This window comes from Populus euphratica, unplaced genomic scaffold (genome assembly GCF_000495115.2).
Source record: "Populus euphratica unplaced genomic scaffold, PopEup_1.0 scaffold1130.1, whole genome shotgun sequence".
Classification (NCBI taxonomy): domain Eukaryota; kingdom Viridiplantae; phylum Streptophyta; class Magnoliopsida; order Malpighiales; family Salicaceae; genus Populus; species Populus euphratica.
In genome coordinates this window covers 87,821-101,632 of record NW_011500462.1, presented here as the reverse complement: position 1 = coordinate 101,632, position 13,812 = coordinate 87,821, and the positions used below count along the sequence as shown (strand labels likewise).

Genomic DNA, 13,812 nt, shown 5'->3' with positions numbered 1-13,812 from the left:
TGAAACTCCAACAGAAATCTTAAGCTCTTTGGGCACCCCTTTACAAACGCACTTCAACATTTTTTTTTCCTTCTACCTTTCCTTGCTCTTGTTGACTAGAAACATTACTGCTTTGAATCTCTCAGCAATTAACCATCTGCTAATTCCAAAAATCTGGACAAATCAAAACTAAAAGATTCCAACCATGTCTACAAGAATCACCAAAACCCATCAAAAAACTACTCTAAGAATACAAGTTAACTAACATAAAATGGCGAAAATCATTCCTAACAATCAAACACCTAAATTCAAATATCACCGCAAAACCAAGGCACCAATATGCATTCAAAAATCGCTAATGAACAGAAAAATAATATAGTATCAACCGAAGAAAGGAACCCAGAGCTCCTTTAAGCAACTTCTCTTTCACTGAAATACCAATCACGAATTCCCGACAGATGAAATGTACTATTTATTTAATTTAATTTAATTTTTTTTCTGGGGTGAGGAAGAGAGTCAAGAAGTCATGGCCAATTGAACCCATGCTGAAATTGAAAAAATCATATCAATTTCACAGCCATTAAATTACACAAAAATCAAAACATCATCACAGTAATAAACACCAAATTACATCCCAAAAGTTCACAAAACGAAGCAAAATTATTACAAACAACAGAAAACTCACACATTAAGCCTGCAGTTCCTGTTGAGACTCCAATGGAATTCCAAGCTCTTGAGACCCCACTCCTCCCTCCTCACCCTCTTTCTTCTCCTTCTTCTTCCTAGCTGGTACAGGCACAGCAAGAAAACTTTTAGTCTTGCTAATGGGTTTGCTCTTTTCAAGCTGGACCAAGTCCCCAACTTTGAACTGATTCTCAGGGTCATGAGCCTGGTACTTCTTCTTCTTCCTCACCCGTCTCTTGTACTTAGGATGTGGGGCCAACCTTGTAACCTCAACAGCCACAGTTTTGTCACTTGTTGCACAAACAACTTTGCCTTGCATTGACTTCATGGCCCTGATTGGAGGGAGGAAAGTGAAGGGCTTCGTGGGTCGGAGAGAGAGAGAAGAAGTGGGTTTTGACAAGTGAGAAAGTTGGGTTGTTCCATGGAGGAATGGAGTGGAGAGAGTAAGGGAGTTGAGTGAGGATGTGAGGGACATTGTTAGCAGCATCGTGCTGTTTCCTGGAGTTTTTGGGGATAAGAGGAGTGGAACCTGGGGGGTTCTTTTATCCTTGTGGATTAAGCGTTCGTGTGGGAGCGTGAAGGTGCGGGGTAAAACGGTCTTCTTCATCAATTTTCGTGAGAAAAAGAAAAGCAAAGAGAATAAGATTTCAATATTGGTAAAGCAAGAAAATTATATCTGATTGCTAGCAAACTCACAGTAATAAATACTTAGTATAGTAAACCTAATTCATTTGATGAGAAATAATGTAATTAGGAGTTTATATATATATATATATATATATATATTCTTCATTAATGCTAAATGTTTTTGGAAAAGGTAAATTATAACTATTCTCTTATCTATTTTCTTGCACATCATTCAATTCTATTATTTTAGAAAATTAAAATTATCTGTATGCATTTAATAATATATATAATAGATCTAATTAAAATTTTTAAATATATTTTTATATAATTAGAATAACTTTAGTTACCACTTTTATTTGATAAGAAATTTATTAGAGATTTGAGGGAACTAATATATCTATATAACAGGGAGGTCAATTACTTTTCTATATCCTGGCATTTCTATGTCATCAATCATAGAAACAACTTTGAGTGATATTTGATATAAGAATGAACTACTTTTTTTTTTATAAATAATTTCTATAAATTAATGAAGTCATTGATAAAGAAAAAAAAAACTTTAAATTTAATTTGGGCTTTCCATAACTACTTATAAACTTAGGTGTTTAGGCTTAGTTTTTGGGTCACGATGTCTAGGTTTAGTTGTTCTATATTCTTCTACAAAATAAATTTTATATATAGTTAGAATCCTCAAATACTTTAAGACAATAAAATAAAGAGAAGAGAGAGAGGTAAACTAAAAAATAAAATGAAGATAAAAACAAAGAATAAATTTAAAGAAATAGTTTTATAAATATTCATCTAGAACTCTTATGAACTCTTATAAGCCCTTGGTCACCCAAATCCCCTAGCTTACTTGATGAGGAGTGGCAAAGAGTAGGCTATTAGGCTTTGATTTTTTCAGGAGAGATCATGAGGAGAAGTTATATTGTTGTTGAAGATCATTTTCATTGCCAATAAAAAAATACATTTGATCATATAATTTATTGGACAGGAATAAAAAATAACCAAACAAATATTCTTATATCTGAGATGCTAACTAGTAAAATGATACTCCTCTTATGTGGCACTTGAGTGGCAAATATGGTAAGAGAGAAATAGCACATGGAAACGAGAAGATTTGCCCATCGTCTTCCCATAAGAGTTCTAATGGTTATTGCTAATCATTTCGTGCCAAGTACTATGATACGGACAAACAATATATATTGAAGGACATCTTCTAGTAGCCAATTCACAATTAAAACAGCTTATAAGTATCAAGCTAACCACAAGTTTCATGGTACAATAGGGGATCCAACCTGAAAGATGGTATGGAAATGGGAAGGATTTGAAAGACTTAGAAGTTTTCTATGGCTAATGGCTTATAATTCATTATTGATAAATGAATAAAAGGGTGCAAGATAATGGTCTGACAACCCCTACTGTCATTTGTGCTAGTTAAAAGTAGAAGACACCACTCATATCCTTTGAGATTGTCTATCAGCTATCAACATATAGAGACATTTACTACAACAACACAATATGAATGATTTTTTCAGTGCAAGCTTCAAACCATGGCTTCTTAACAACTTATCTAGTAAAATTATCACTACGGATGGATGGAAATGGTCTGTAATCTTTGGAGGTAGCAGTGTGGATAATTTGGAAAGAGCGAAAAAATTTGATTTTCAGGCGTTAAAGACAACTCACAGGCAATATAGTTACAACTATTAATGAGATGCTAACAGATATTAAGCATGTGAAGTTTGCTCATATGGATCAAGGTAGCAACAAGAAATGAGTGCAATATGTAGGGTGACATTATCCTTCCATGAACTAAATAAAGTTAAATGTAGATGACTGTAGCAATGGCAACCTAGGAATCGCTAGAGCAAGAGGGATCCTAAGAGACAACTTGGGCACATGATGCAAGGGTTATGTTATTAATATAGGTATTTGTTCATCAGTTAAGGTAAAATTGTTAGCTGTTATCACTGATGTGGAACTAGCCTGGTCTCTTAGGATTAACCAGGCCATTTTGAAATCGAATTCTTTATTGGTGATTCAATTAATTATAAGGCTAACTATTACGGTAAATGGAAATTATACTCATATTCAAAGTAGCTAACACAACAGCAAACTGGTTAGTAAATTATAGTCTTACTAGAAACCAATTAATAAAAATAATTGGATAATTTAAGATTTACTATTAAGATTGTTTTTTTAACTTTATACTATGATTTTATTGGATTCACTATTGTTCGTGTAATATAGTTTTTCTTCTTCGGGCTTTCAGCCCTGATTTTCGACCAAAAAAAAAATCTAATAAAATGATATAACATGTGAAACTTTTATAAGCTATAATTTCTAAATCAGGTGTGCTCGCAGAAAATACCATGCACACGTAAACAATGTTTTGAGTGCTAGCAATCCTTTTGGGCCTAGGCTTCAGCCTAATAATGTTGTTGTTTGGTATAAAACCGAGCTTATTGATTATCAAACACAGATATAATTACTGGAGAGAACAGTTTAGAGCATATTGGGAAATGTATTGGAAGAAAAGGAATGAAAGTCAAATCAAATGGCCAAGATGCTAAGGAACTACGAATCCATTTCTTGTACAAAATGTTTCAAATCACATAGTTTTGCTCTCATGCTTACTCTTCCTAATTACAAAAGGAAGGAATGGAATGAAAGCAAGTCGAAAAACACAAACCAAAAAGACCCTCTTAGTTAAGGGTCTGAAAATACACATTCAGTGTTGGGCTTCCTCACTCTCTTTTTTGTACGTGTTCATCTTTCTCCCCCTATAATGCTATTAATGGCGAGCTGTTGGGCTTCGTAAAGCTCCTAAATTATCAAGATAGGAAGGTTTCCTGTTGGTTGATATGTTAGTGAGTTTCTGTTTATATCTATCATCATCTTTCAGTAGTTCATCTGATCCAAATGGATCCTTCTTTGCCGCACTGTCATTTTGTTCTGAACCCCAACCCATAAAATCAGACAGAGTCTTCGAAGCATTTGTATCTTCGGAGTTCTTCTCCATCCCTTCTCTGGGCGATGCCGGCACTTGTGGTGCCTCTTTTAACGTGTTCCTCTTATGTCCTGCGTGTGATGGATTTCGAGTAACATAATCAGCATCGAGTACATCTTCAATTCGAGACAAGACTGTCGAGGCCAAGGTTTCTAGAATTCTCGAATAGCTTTCCAAGATGGCGTGCCCCACATCCTGTCAGGACACGGATATATCGTTAGCCCCCTGGTTTGACAAAAATGACCAGAATGGCAAAACAAGTATATATGCATCCGGCCAGTGCCTTTTCATTCAGCTCCAAGTGTAATACGAAATAGAACTCAGATGAAAGGGAATCTATTCTTACCTTGTTGTATTGAATTTTGCTGACATCTAGTGAAGATTGAGGAATTCCAGGGAAGCGCTGTTTGAGAAGGAGGAGGATAGTTTCTGCCCTCTCTTCAAAGAGTTCTCTCTTCTCCAAACTGACAGCAGATCCCCATGCGGATTTACTATCTTTCTGATTCATCTTCCTTTTCCAAATCACTATTGAAGCCTCTATTCTGTTCTTGAGGTCTAGTATTTTATGTTCTGATGATATGTCCATGGTGCTCAGAAATTGATCAGGATCAAAGTACTCAAGCGTAATGCTTCTGTACGCCAAGTCTCCAAGGCTTGCCCTCCCGTTCTGCCAAAGAACCAAAAAGAAATGCGATCAGAGAGTTAGCAAGGCACTTAAAGACTCTGTTATATGCAATGTTTTAATAGGAACTGTTGCTTTTTTTCTTACTTTGGGAAGGGATTCAATGTAGTTTTCAGGAATCTCCATTTCTGAAAGTATTTGAGCATTTATCGCCATGGCTGCTTTGAGAACTTGGTTCACGCTGTCTTTTTGGTTTTGAATAAATTTTGTGGCCCTTTCCGATAAACCATCTGGAGGAACTTTGACAGTAGGTAGCCACCATTTATCATCTGTTCTCTTGGTACCTTCTTTTTCTGACTCGGGGGAGTCTCTTGAAACATAATAAAACTCATTTTGGTCTTTGAAGTTATCCAGGGAGTCCTGAATTAATATTGCAAAACCATTATCGAGGGATACACTAAATCTGTTGCAATCCACATTTAACAACGTTCATATCTAAAGCTCAAATTAACTAAGCGAAACTACAAAGATCTTATTTTCTTACAAGAAGCATTGCATCAAGCTTGCGTAAGGCTGGGATGTTCATATGAATATCATTTCGTTGTCTTGTCACCATTATCTATTCAATCAACAAACATAAAATTCTTAGCTTGCATGATGATTCAACGGGGAAGACATTCAATTCAAGGAATGCATTAGAGAGACATTACTGTTACCTCCATATTTGATCCATCCTTGGATTTTTGTTGGGAAGGAACAAGTTCAACAATGTGATCGGTGACAGATAAGAGCCAATCAATTTCTCTTATCCACCTCGCTTTTCTTTCTGGCGACATGGGCTCTAGACGCCGTTGTTCGCCAAACACAGAAGCTGCATATAGGAGAGAATAAAACGAGGGATCAACACATGCATTAACACAGACAAAATCGTGTCTTGCCAAATTTCATACAAGGGGTTTAAAAAAAAATTGAAAACCATCTGAATTCAATATAACTATACAGCACCACCATGTTTGTTGGGGTATCTCCAAAAATTCGATGGTGTTGTTTTCCAGTTGATGTTGGAGATCATGAATGATTGAAAATTGCAGAGAAGGGAAAAAGTCAACCTACCAGCAAGATTTGTAATTGCATTTGACAATGCCAAAGCTGAGGAGACGCCCTTTCCTCCGCCAGACATATCCTCCCCAAGAAGCAGTTTAGCAAACCTTTCCTTCATCTGTTCCATTTCTGAAATCAAACTCCAGGAGAAAACAAAAATTAATCCTATTAGTTTCCAAAATCAAATAAATTAAACAATAACTAACTTTTAATGATTTTCCTTTTACTAAACAAGAAAAGATGATACATTGAATGTGATAACACATTATTAATCGATGAAATAAAATATTTGTGCAGGAACTTGAAAAATTAGACTTGCCTAGATTTTGATTATCTTTTCCTGAAGGAGCAGCCCCGGCTTCATCCCTTCCTATCCTTGATCTAGGGCCCTTATCATTCCTATAAGGTGAAGTCCCCACTTTCTGTTTATGATCTGATGCTTGGTCATTTAAGCGTCTTGGAGCCTGACGGTTTCTACATGTCATTCTGTCATCCATTGAAGAGTATTCTTCAAAACTAGAACTATCATCTGCGCTCAAGCTCTTAACATGCTGACCCCTGGCATTCTCATTCATCCCTTTGAAATGATGCAATCTGGACCTATAGTCTTCTTCTTGTTCTTCTTCGAGAGCACGAACCATCTTTAATGTTCAAAATAAAACAAAAATCAAGAAAAGAAAAGGTTCTATGCAATGAACAAGAAATTTACTCGTGACCAAAACAAAACGTAAAGGGTTAGGAGGTGCTTACACCTTGTCGTCCTTGGTAAGAGACAAGGATGGAGAGAAAGGGAGAGAAGCCCAACTACCAAATGATTCCACAGATTGGAGTTCTTTCAGAATTTACTATCTCTTGATAAAATTGTGGAGGAGATGTTATTGTTTTTTCTTTTAGCATCTAGTTTCCTTCTTGCGCCATGTAGCATGTGTTGGTGGATCGTGGGGTGCATGTTTGGATGAATGAGGTGTAATAAGAGGAATAAACTAAAATAAAGTGATGATTTCTTTGGATCTAAAGATTGAGTTTGTTTAGGGATACAAAAATTGAATGGTTGTCTATTGATTATGGAAGGTCGAATATTGCAAGGAATCCGGGAAAAACAGGCACATACGCTCGATCAACCTTCCCTCTCCCTTCTCGCGCATCCACTTTTTAATAATCAAATTCACATTTTAGGAAGCTTAATTATATTTATAATTAATTATAAAGAAAACAAAAACAGCTCGGACATTAACTGTTGTCCCATTTCTAGCTCCTCTCATGGTTTACTGTGGAGACACTGCAAAAATCCTAAGATGTAGTGACATTCTTAGCGTTGTTGTTTCCATGCTCCTCTTTTCTTATCGCATTGCCTCGGATTCTCTTCATTATGTCCTCGTTAATTGCTATGTCTTTATTATTTCCTTCATTTGCCCTCCTTTCTTCTTCTTCTTCTTCTTCTTCTTCATGTTGGTGCCTTCCTTATTTTCTTGGCAAATCATGTCTTGCTATTAATGGTGTTTTAAAAACTCATGCTTATGATTGAGTTTTTTTAATACATCGATAGTGAGTAATTATATATTCACACCAATATTCTCTTATTTGAAGTTTAGAATGGCCGGTGGTAAAAAAGTTTGATATTTGGAAACAATTTTTTTATGGGTTTTAGGCTAAATGATTAAGTTAGTAAAGTTTTAGTAAGAATTGTAATAAATAAGAGAATGAGCTTTAAATTTAAAGAACAAGAGTGTTTATTTTTATTCTTATATGATAAATGCTATAAGAATTAAAATATAAATACTTTAAAATATAAATTGTAAACCATTTATCTGGTTAGTTTAAGGGGTATTTATAGCCTCTTAACCTTATCATGTTGTTGAAGGGATTAGAGAATTATTCATCCTGATAACATTAATGAAGGATAAGTATCTTTTATACAACATTAAATGAAAGATAAATATCTCTTATAACATGTTAATAAGGGATAAATATTCCTTATACAATATTAATTACAATGAAAATATAGTAGGTCATTAGAAGACTTTTATATACCTAGAGGTATAGAGAGATGAATATCAGTAATGTTAATATTTTATGTTAAAAGTTATAACAATAAATAAACAAAGCTTTATAGCCCAACACGAGGCCTATAATGATTGTCCGACCCATACCCACTTAGGCTTGACATGATGCCAAGCCCACGGGTAGTGGGTTTGATAATTTTCCAAACCATGTGTGTTTGTGCTCAACGTATAGTTAAACTCAAAGATGTTGAGTTTGACAATTCGTCAAACCCATATCTATTTGGGCTCAACACATATCTGACCCAAGAACTTTGGGTATAGAAGCTCGCCAAACATGTGTGTACTTGGGCTTAATATGTAACTAGACCTAATAATGCTAGTTCTAGTAGCTAGCTAGACACATGTCTGTTTAAGCTCAACGCATAGTTGAACCCAAGAATATTGGGTATGGTAGCTCGTCAAATTCATGTGTTCTTGGGCGTGTTATGTAATTGAACCAAAAAATATTGAAACTAGCAGCTCCCTAGACCCATATTTATTTGGGCCTAGTGCATAACTAATCACAAGGATGTTGGGTCTGACAACTGACCTGACTTATGTATATTTGACCCAGCATGTACGTAAACCTAAGGATGTTAAGCCTAAAAGCTAGCCAGATCCATGTCATCTAGGCCTAACATTCTACCATGCGGATGTTAGGTATAGATATAAGCCCTACATTTCCATTATTGAGTTATCACCCTATCTTTTACCTTAAATATGAATTTAGGCTAAAAAATAAAATTTTAAAATATATTGATCCTTCAGTAGCCCTTAAGTCTTTATGTATTGAATACTTAAAAATTTGAAATTTTGTTAGCTTTAATGAGAGATTTTTTACCTTTCTAATGAGAGAATTTTTACCTTTCTAATGAGATAGACTATACTGAGCAGAATTATTAGGATTCTTATGGTCAAGTGGCTTGTTCTCATTGAAAGAGAGTTTCTTAAAAAAAACAAAACCGTGAGTGCATTATATACAGTAATTGAGTAGGTTTTTGGAGATTCATGGTATCATCAAATTTATTCATCCAACAATGAGAATAAAAAGGTATTTCCTTAATAACCCTGGTTGTTCTCACTTCCATTCTTTTCTTTTACTTTCACTCTTATAATTTCTTTGTAAAAAAATAAAATTAAAGAAGCCTTGAGTGAGATTTGTTGTGTCAAGAAGAAGTTGTGTTATTTTAACAATTCCCCACTTTAAAACTTCTTTTTCCTTCTTATTAGAAAAATGGATTCTAGAAGAGTTATATCTAACCCTAGAGTAAGGATGTTACTTCCTCTGTGGGTGAGTCTAGCTTCTAAATAGAAACTAGAGGAGTAGTAAGGAATAATGGTCTATTAGACTAAGCTTTAAAAATAAAAGGCATTCCACCTTTAGAAAGAGGGAAGGTAGTTCCCAACACTAGAGAAGTCTTCTCTTTAATACCTATAGGGAACCCTAAGAGAGAGAGAGAGCGAGAGAGAGAGAGAGTACCTCAAGCCACTTAGGATAATACACCTAACAGCTAATCATTGATGAGATAGCCTTTGTAAAGGTCTGCAACTATGAGAGTATATTGCTAAGATTAAAAGAATTAGTTAACCGACCTTGGACATTGCCTAGAGGTACTATAAAATCACTACCCTTTTTATATGTATGAGTTGGGGTATATCCAAGGATAGAGGGGTATAAAAAACTAAGGTAGGTTGTAGCCCAAGTAAAAATAATAGATCCTAAAAAAACCAATAACCAACCTTTAAAAAATTTACCTTCAACCCTTTACAAAAAAAAAAAAAAACCATGTTTTGCTAGGTGCTGAATAGTTTTTTAAAACGTAAATTCTTTGACCTAAATTTCTATTTGTTATCATGTATATTTTATTTTGAGTTTAAATACAAAGGAAAACCTAAGATCAATTATGTTATAGTCTTTGTACGTTTAGGGTTGGATGAATTCCTAAAACAACTTAAAGAATTTGTAAAGCTTATGCTATTTACTATTGGACTTAAAGGTTTGATTACTACTTCAACATATATTTGGCTTTTATACTTGCTTTATTGGCTATTATCTCCTCCTTTTTAATTGATAATTTCTCCATAAATTTAATATACAATGTCTATAGGTTATGCCAGCTAGACCATTTGTTGACATAATAGATACAAAAAATTAATTTGTTTTACATCTTTATTCGTTTATTAGCCTTCAATACCTAACATGTAAGCATAAGTTATTGTGTTCATATTTTTCTATTCTTTATCACCTTAATTCCTTTCTTCCTTGAATGTGTAATTGCTGTAAGCATACCAATTATTCAAAATTTAGAATATGTAATTCTTTCGATAAAAAAGCTTGTCATAAAGACAAGTTGAAACTTAAGTTCTTTGACAATAAAAAATAAAAATGAAACCCACATTCTATTAGGTGCCTAGAAAGCTTTTTGAAGCTTATGTTATTTGACCAAAATCTCTATTTTCAGTCTGACCATGCATGTCTAGTAATATTAAAAAAGTATAACAAGTTCAATTAAAATGTTGATTTATCACTTTATCCATTTGTAGCCTATATTTCATGAATATCTTGTTATGGCATTAGTATTTCTACATCTTGCACTTGGTTTCCTTAATCCCTTATACTTGAATATATTACAAATTATAATGGAAAATCAATAAAGTAAGAGAGGACAAACTATGTTTTCATTCTTTAAACCAAGTGAACAAACATCAACTAATAAAGGACATCATCATACCCCCTTTCAAATCTCAAAGAGTTGAAATTGATGTTAAACACTTGAACGAGATCTTAGGTTGCAAATTTCATCGTGACAACATCCTTTTAATCAATAAGATGAAATTAGAAGAATTTATATCAAAATGGATCCATATTAACCTAAGTTAGTTGAGTATCCGAGAATTGAATTAAGGAGATTGTATCATTGATTTCAATACACTTAGTTCGATCAATTTTCTTTGTTAAAGTACTCTCCATCAAAGGATGTGGTATTTTTTTTTTCATGTTTTTTCTTTGAAAATAAAGTGCCTTATCATCCTATATTTACCATAAAAGGCTTTAAAAGTTGGAAAAGGGTTAGAGATGGGGTTAGATGTGTATTTTTTATACATGTGGGAAGTCCTACTTCACCACATAATAATATTGTGAAATCTGCTGAAGATTTAATAAAAGTAAATAGACATATTGATAAAGTGTTGAATGCAAAAACTATTAAACAAGTTCAGAAAAATTAGTTGCGACTTACGACAATAATTAAAAGTATTCGATGGCTTAGTTTATAAGCATGTGCATTTAGGGGTTATAATGAATCTTCAACTTCTAATAGTCAAGGCAATTTTGTGGACATGATAAGACTTATAGGGAGATTGAATGTTAACATTAATGATTTTGTCTTAGAAAAAACTATAAAAATGCAAAATATACTTCCGTGACTATTTAAAAAGAGATTTTGTATATTCTTATAAACAAAGTGAGGAAAAAATATTTGTGAAGAAGTTAAAGATGCAAAGTTTTGTATTTTGGTTAACGAAACTAAAGATGCATCAAATAAAGAACAAATGACTATTGTTTTAAGATTTGTTGACATTCAAGGTTTCCTACAAGAGTTTTTTTTTTTTTGTATTGTTCATGTTTCGTATACTACTTCTTTAACACTTAAAAAAGAAATTTATTATGTGCTCGCTCGATATAACTTGTATATCCTCAATATGTAACGTCAATGGTATGATGATGCTAGTAATATACGTGATGTATGGAATGAACTATAAGCTCTATTTCTTAGAAATTACACTTATACATATTATGTAACGTTGCTTTGCCCTCCAATTACAACTAACATTAGTTGTAGCAGCTCGAAATGAGATTTCTATTTGGTTATCTTGTTTGTTTAAAATTGATCATCATTATCAACCTTACTAATGTTTCTCTCAAGCATCATATCAAGTTACATTATGCTCAGGCTATAGAAATTACACGTGGTAACTACTGGGGGACATGAGATTGGTAAAGGGGTTAATCAAATTGGTAATTTATATTGAAGTAGAAGTACTCGGCGAAGCTCTCATTTTGATTATATTTACATCTTAATAGATATGTATGGTGCAATTATTATTATACTTGAAAATATGGTTCAAGAAGGATCTTCTAACTCTATATATGAATAAACTGGTGGTTGTTTGATTATGATGAAATCTTTTAAATTTATATTCATCTTATATTTGACATATAAAATAATGAGGATTACTGATTTACTTGTTAAGCTTTGCAGTAAAAATCTCTAGATATCTTAAATGTAATAAATCTTGTATCAATTATTGATGTATTGCTTTAAACTTTAAGAGATGTCAAATTTGATCTTTTTTCTTGGACACGTGCATTCTATTTGCATATAATATAAGATTGACATACCACATATAAATGCTTCGTATAAAAAAGCTACAAGTCATTTATGTCAGCAATAAGGATCAGTGATAGTTTATAACATTATCGTTATGATATATTTAACTTAACAATATATTTTTAGTTGGAAGAATTAAATTTTAGATTTAGGGATGAGACAGTGAAACTCCTTGTACTTAACTCTACTTTAAAACTTAAAGACAACTTCAAATCATTTAAAGTTAATGCTATTTGCAAGCTTGCTAAAAAATCTTACTATGAAGATTTCAATGAACAAGAGATGTATTATTTGAGATCCTAGTTAGAATATTATCAGATTAATGTGATTTATCATAAGAGCTTTCAAAATATATCTATCATTTCTGAATTATGTTGAGGATTAGTTGAAACAAATAAGTTACAACATTATCATTTGATTGGCAGGTTGATTCGTCTTATTTTAACTTTGCATATTTTCACTGCCACAATAGAGTAAACATTTTCAGCTATGAAACATGTTAAAATTGTTCTTCATAATAAAATAAAAAGGGAGTTTTTAGCAAATTCTATAATGATTTACATTGAATGAGAGCTTGTTAATGATATCGATTCAGATTTAATCATAGATGAATTTTATTCCATAGAACATCGAAGGATATAACTTTGATAATATAGTTTATTTTTTCTTTAATTTTATGAACTTTAAATTTTATTTTTTCCATATTTTATTTTATGTATTTAGATTGAAAATTTTTTGGTGACTTGATAATTTTATATATATAAGTTAATGATTGATCTTGGAAAACAATTTATACATATTTGCTCTATAAACCAAGAAAGAAAAAACTTCCTAGCTCTGCCCTTGGGCATACCTTCTCTCTTTAATAGTTTTTTAAGGAAGTTTTTTGGTATTAGAGGTTGGGTTCAGGCCAATTGCATTGTAACATAAGAATAATTTTGTTTGCTTTAGACAAGTTCCTCGAGCTTATTGGAATTAATCCTATTATAAATATCTTCAAGACTTGTTCCCACTTGATTGGTTGTATTCTTTATCTTTGGGGTAGCAATGATGTTCACTGGTTTTTTACCTTAACCAAAAACCCATTGGATCCATAAAAAGGAGCTTGCAGGGCATGCCCACACACTTCAAGAAGTAGAGGGGAAGGTGGTTGATAAAGATATATAATAAAAAAATTAGCCCCAAAGATGGAATGCAAGAAATAGAGAGGGATGTGACTGATAAAGAGATATAATGGGACAATTAGCCTTATAGATGAAATTCAAGAAGTTTAGATTTGTGTCCACTACTAGAGATTTTCTCCTCCTAAGGTGAACAATAGACTTCGTCTGAGCTCGGATAAGGAAAAAACTT

General features: G+C 33.0%; 2 protein-coding genes across 6 annotated transcripts in view; both read right to left on the bottom strand.

The window, feature by feature from the left end:
- The window catches only part of RPS17 (ribosomal protein S17), a 1,525-nt gene extending 240 nt beyond the window's left edge, over nt 1-1,285 (bottom strand). The window contains exons 1-2 of one of the 3 annotated variants that reach the window (XR_840222.1): nt 665-1,285; nt 2-153 (exon numbers count right to left, since the gene is read on the bottom strand). Coding sequence is in view for 2 of the 3 variants with exons in the window: in XM_011011525.1 (XP_011009827.1) it covers nt 668-1,270 (603 nt within the window). In the remaining variant the exon portion in view is untranslated. Of the gene's footprint in view, nt 1; nt 169-664 lie in introns of those variants that run through there. The other 2 variants (XM_011011525.1, XM_011011524.1) reach the window with 2 other exon arrangements.
- Nucleotides 1,286-3,843: 2,558 nt separating this feature from the next.
- On the bottom strand, nt 3,844-7,028 carry LOC105114830 (rop guanine nucleotide exchange factor 12-like). Of its 3 annotated transcripts, none has more exons than XM_011011521.1 (8): nt 6,777-7,020; nt 6,346-6,667; nt 6,039-6,155; nt 5,642-5,796; nt 5,470-5,544; nt 5,073-5,345; nt 4,650-4,970; nt 3,844-4,498 (listed from the first exon to the last, which is right to left on the bottom strand). In XM_011011521.1, exons 2-8 carry the CDS (start codon nt 6,665-6,667, stop codon nt 4,088-4,090), a joined length of 1,674 nt encoding a protein of 557 aa, XP_011009823.1. In that variant the 5' UTR covers nt 6,777-7,020; the 3' UTR covers nt 3,844-4,087. The 3 variants fall into 3 exon arrangements, with proteins under 3 accessions (XP_011009823.1, XP_011009824.1, XP_011009825.1); XM_011011523.1 differs by having other exon boundaries at nt 4,358-4,553; nt 4,640-4,970; nt 6,777-7,028; XM_011011522.1 differs by having other exon boundaries at nt 6,346-7,021.
- Nucleotides 7,029-13,812: the final 6,784 nt, after the last annotated feature.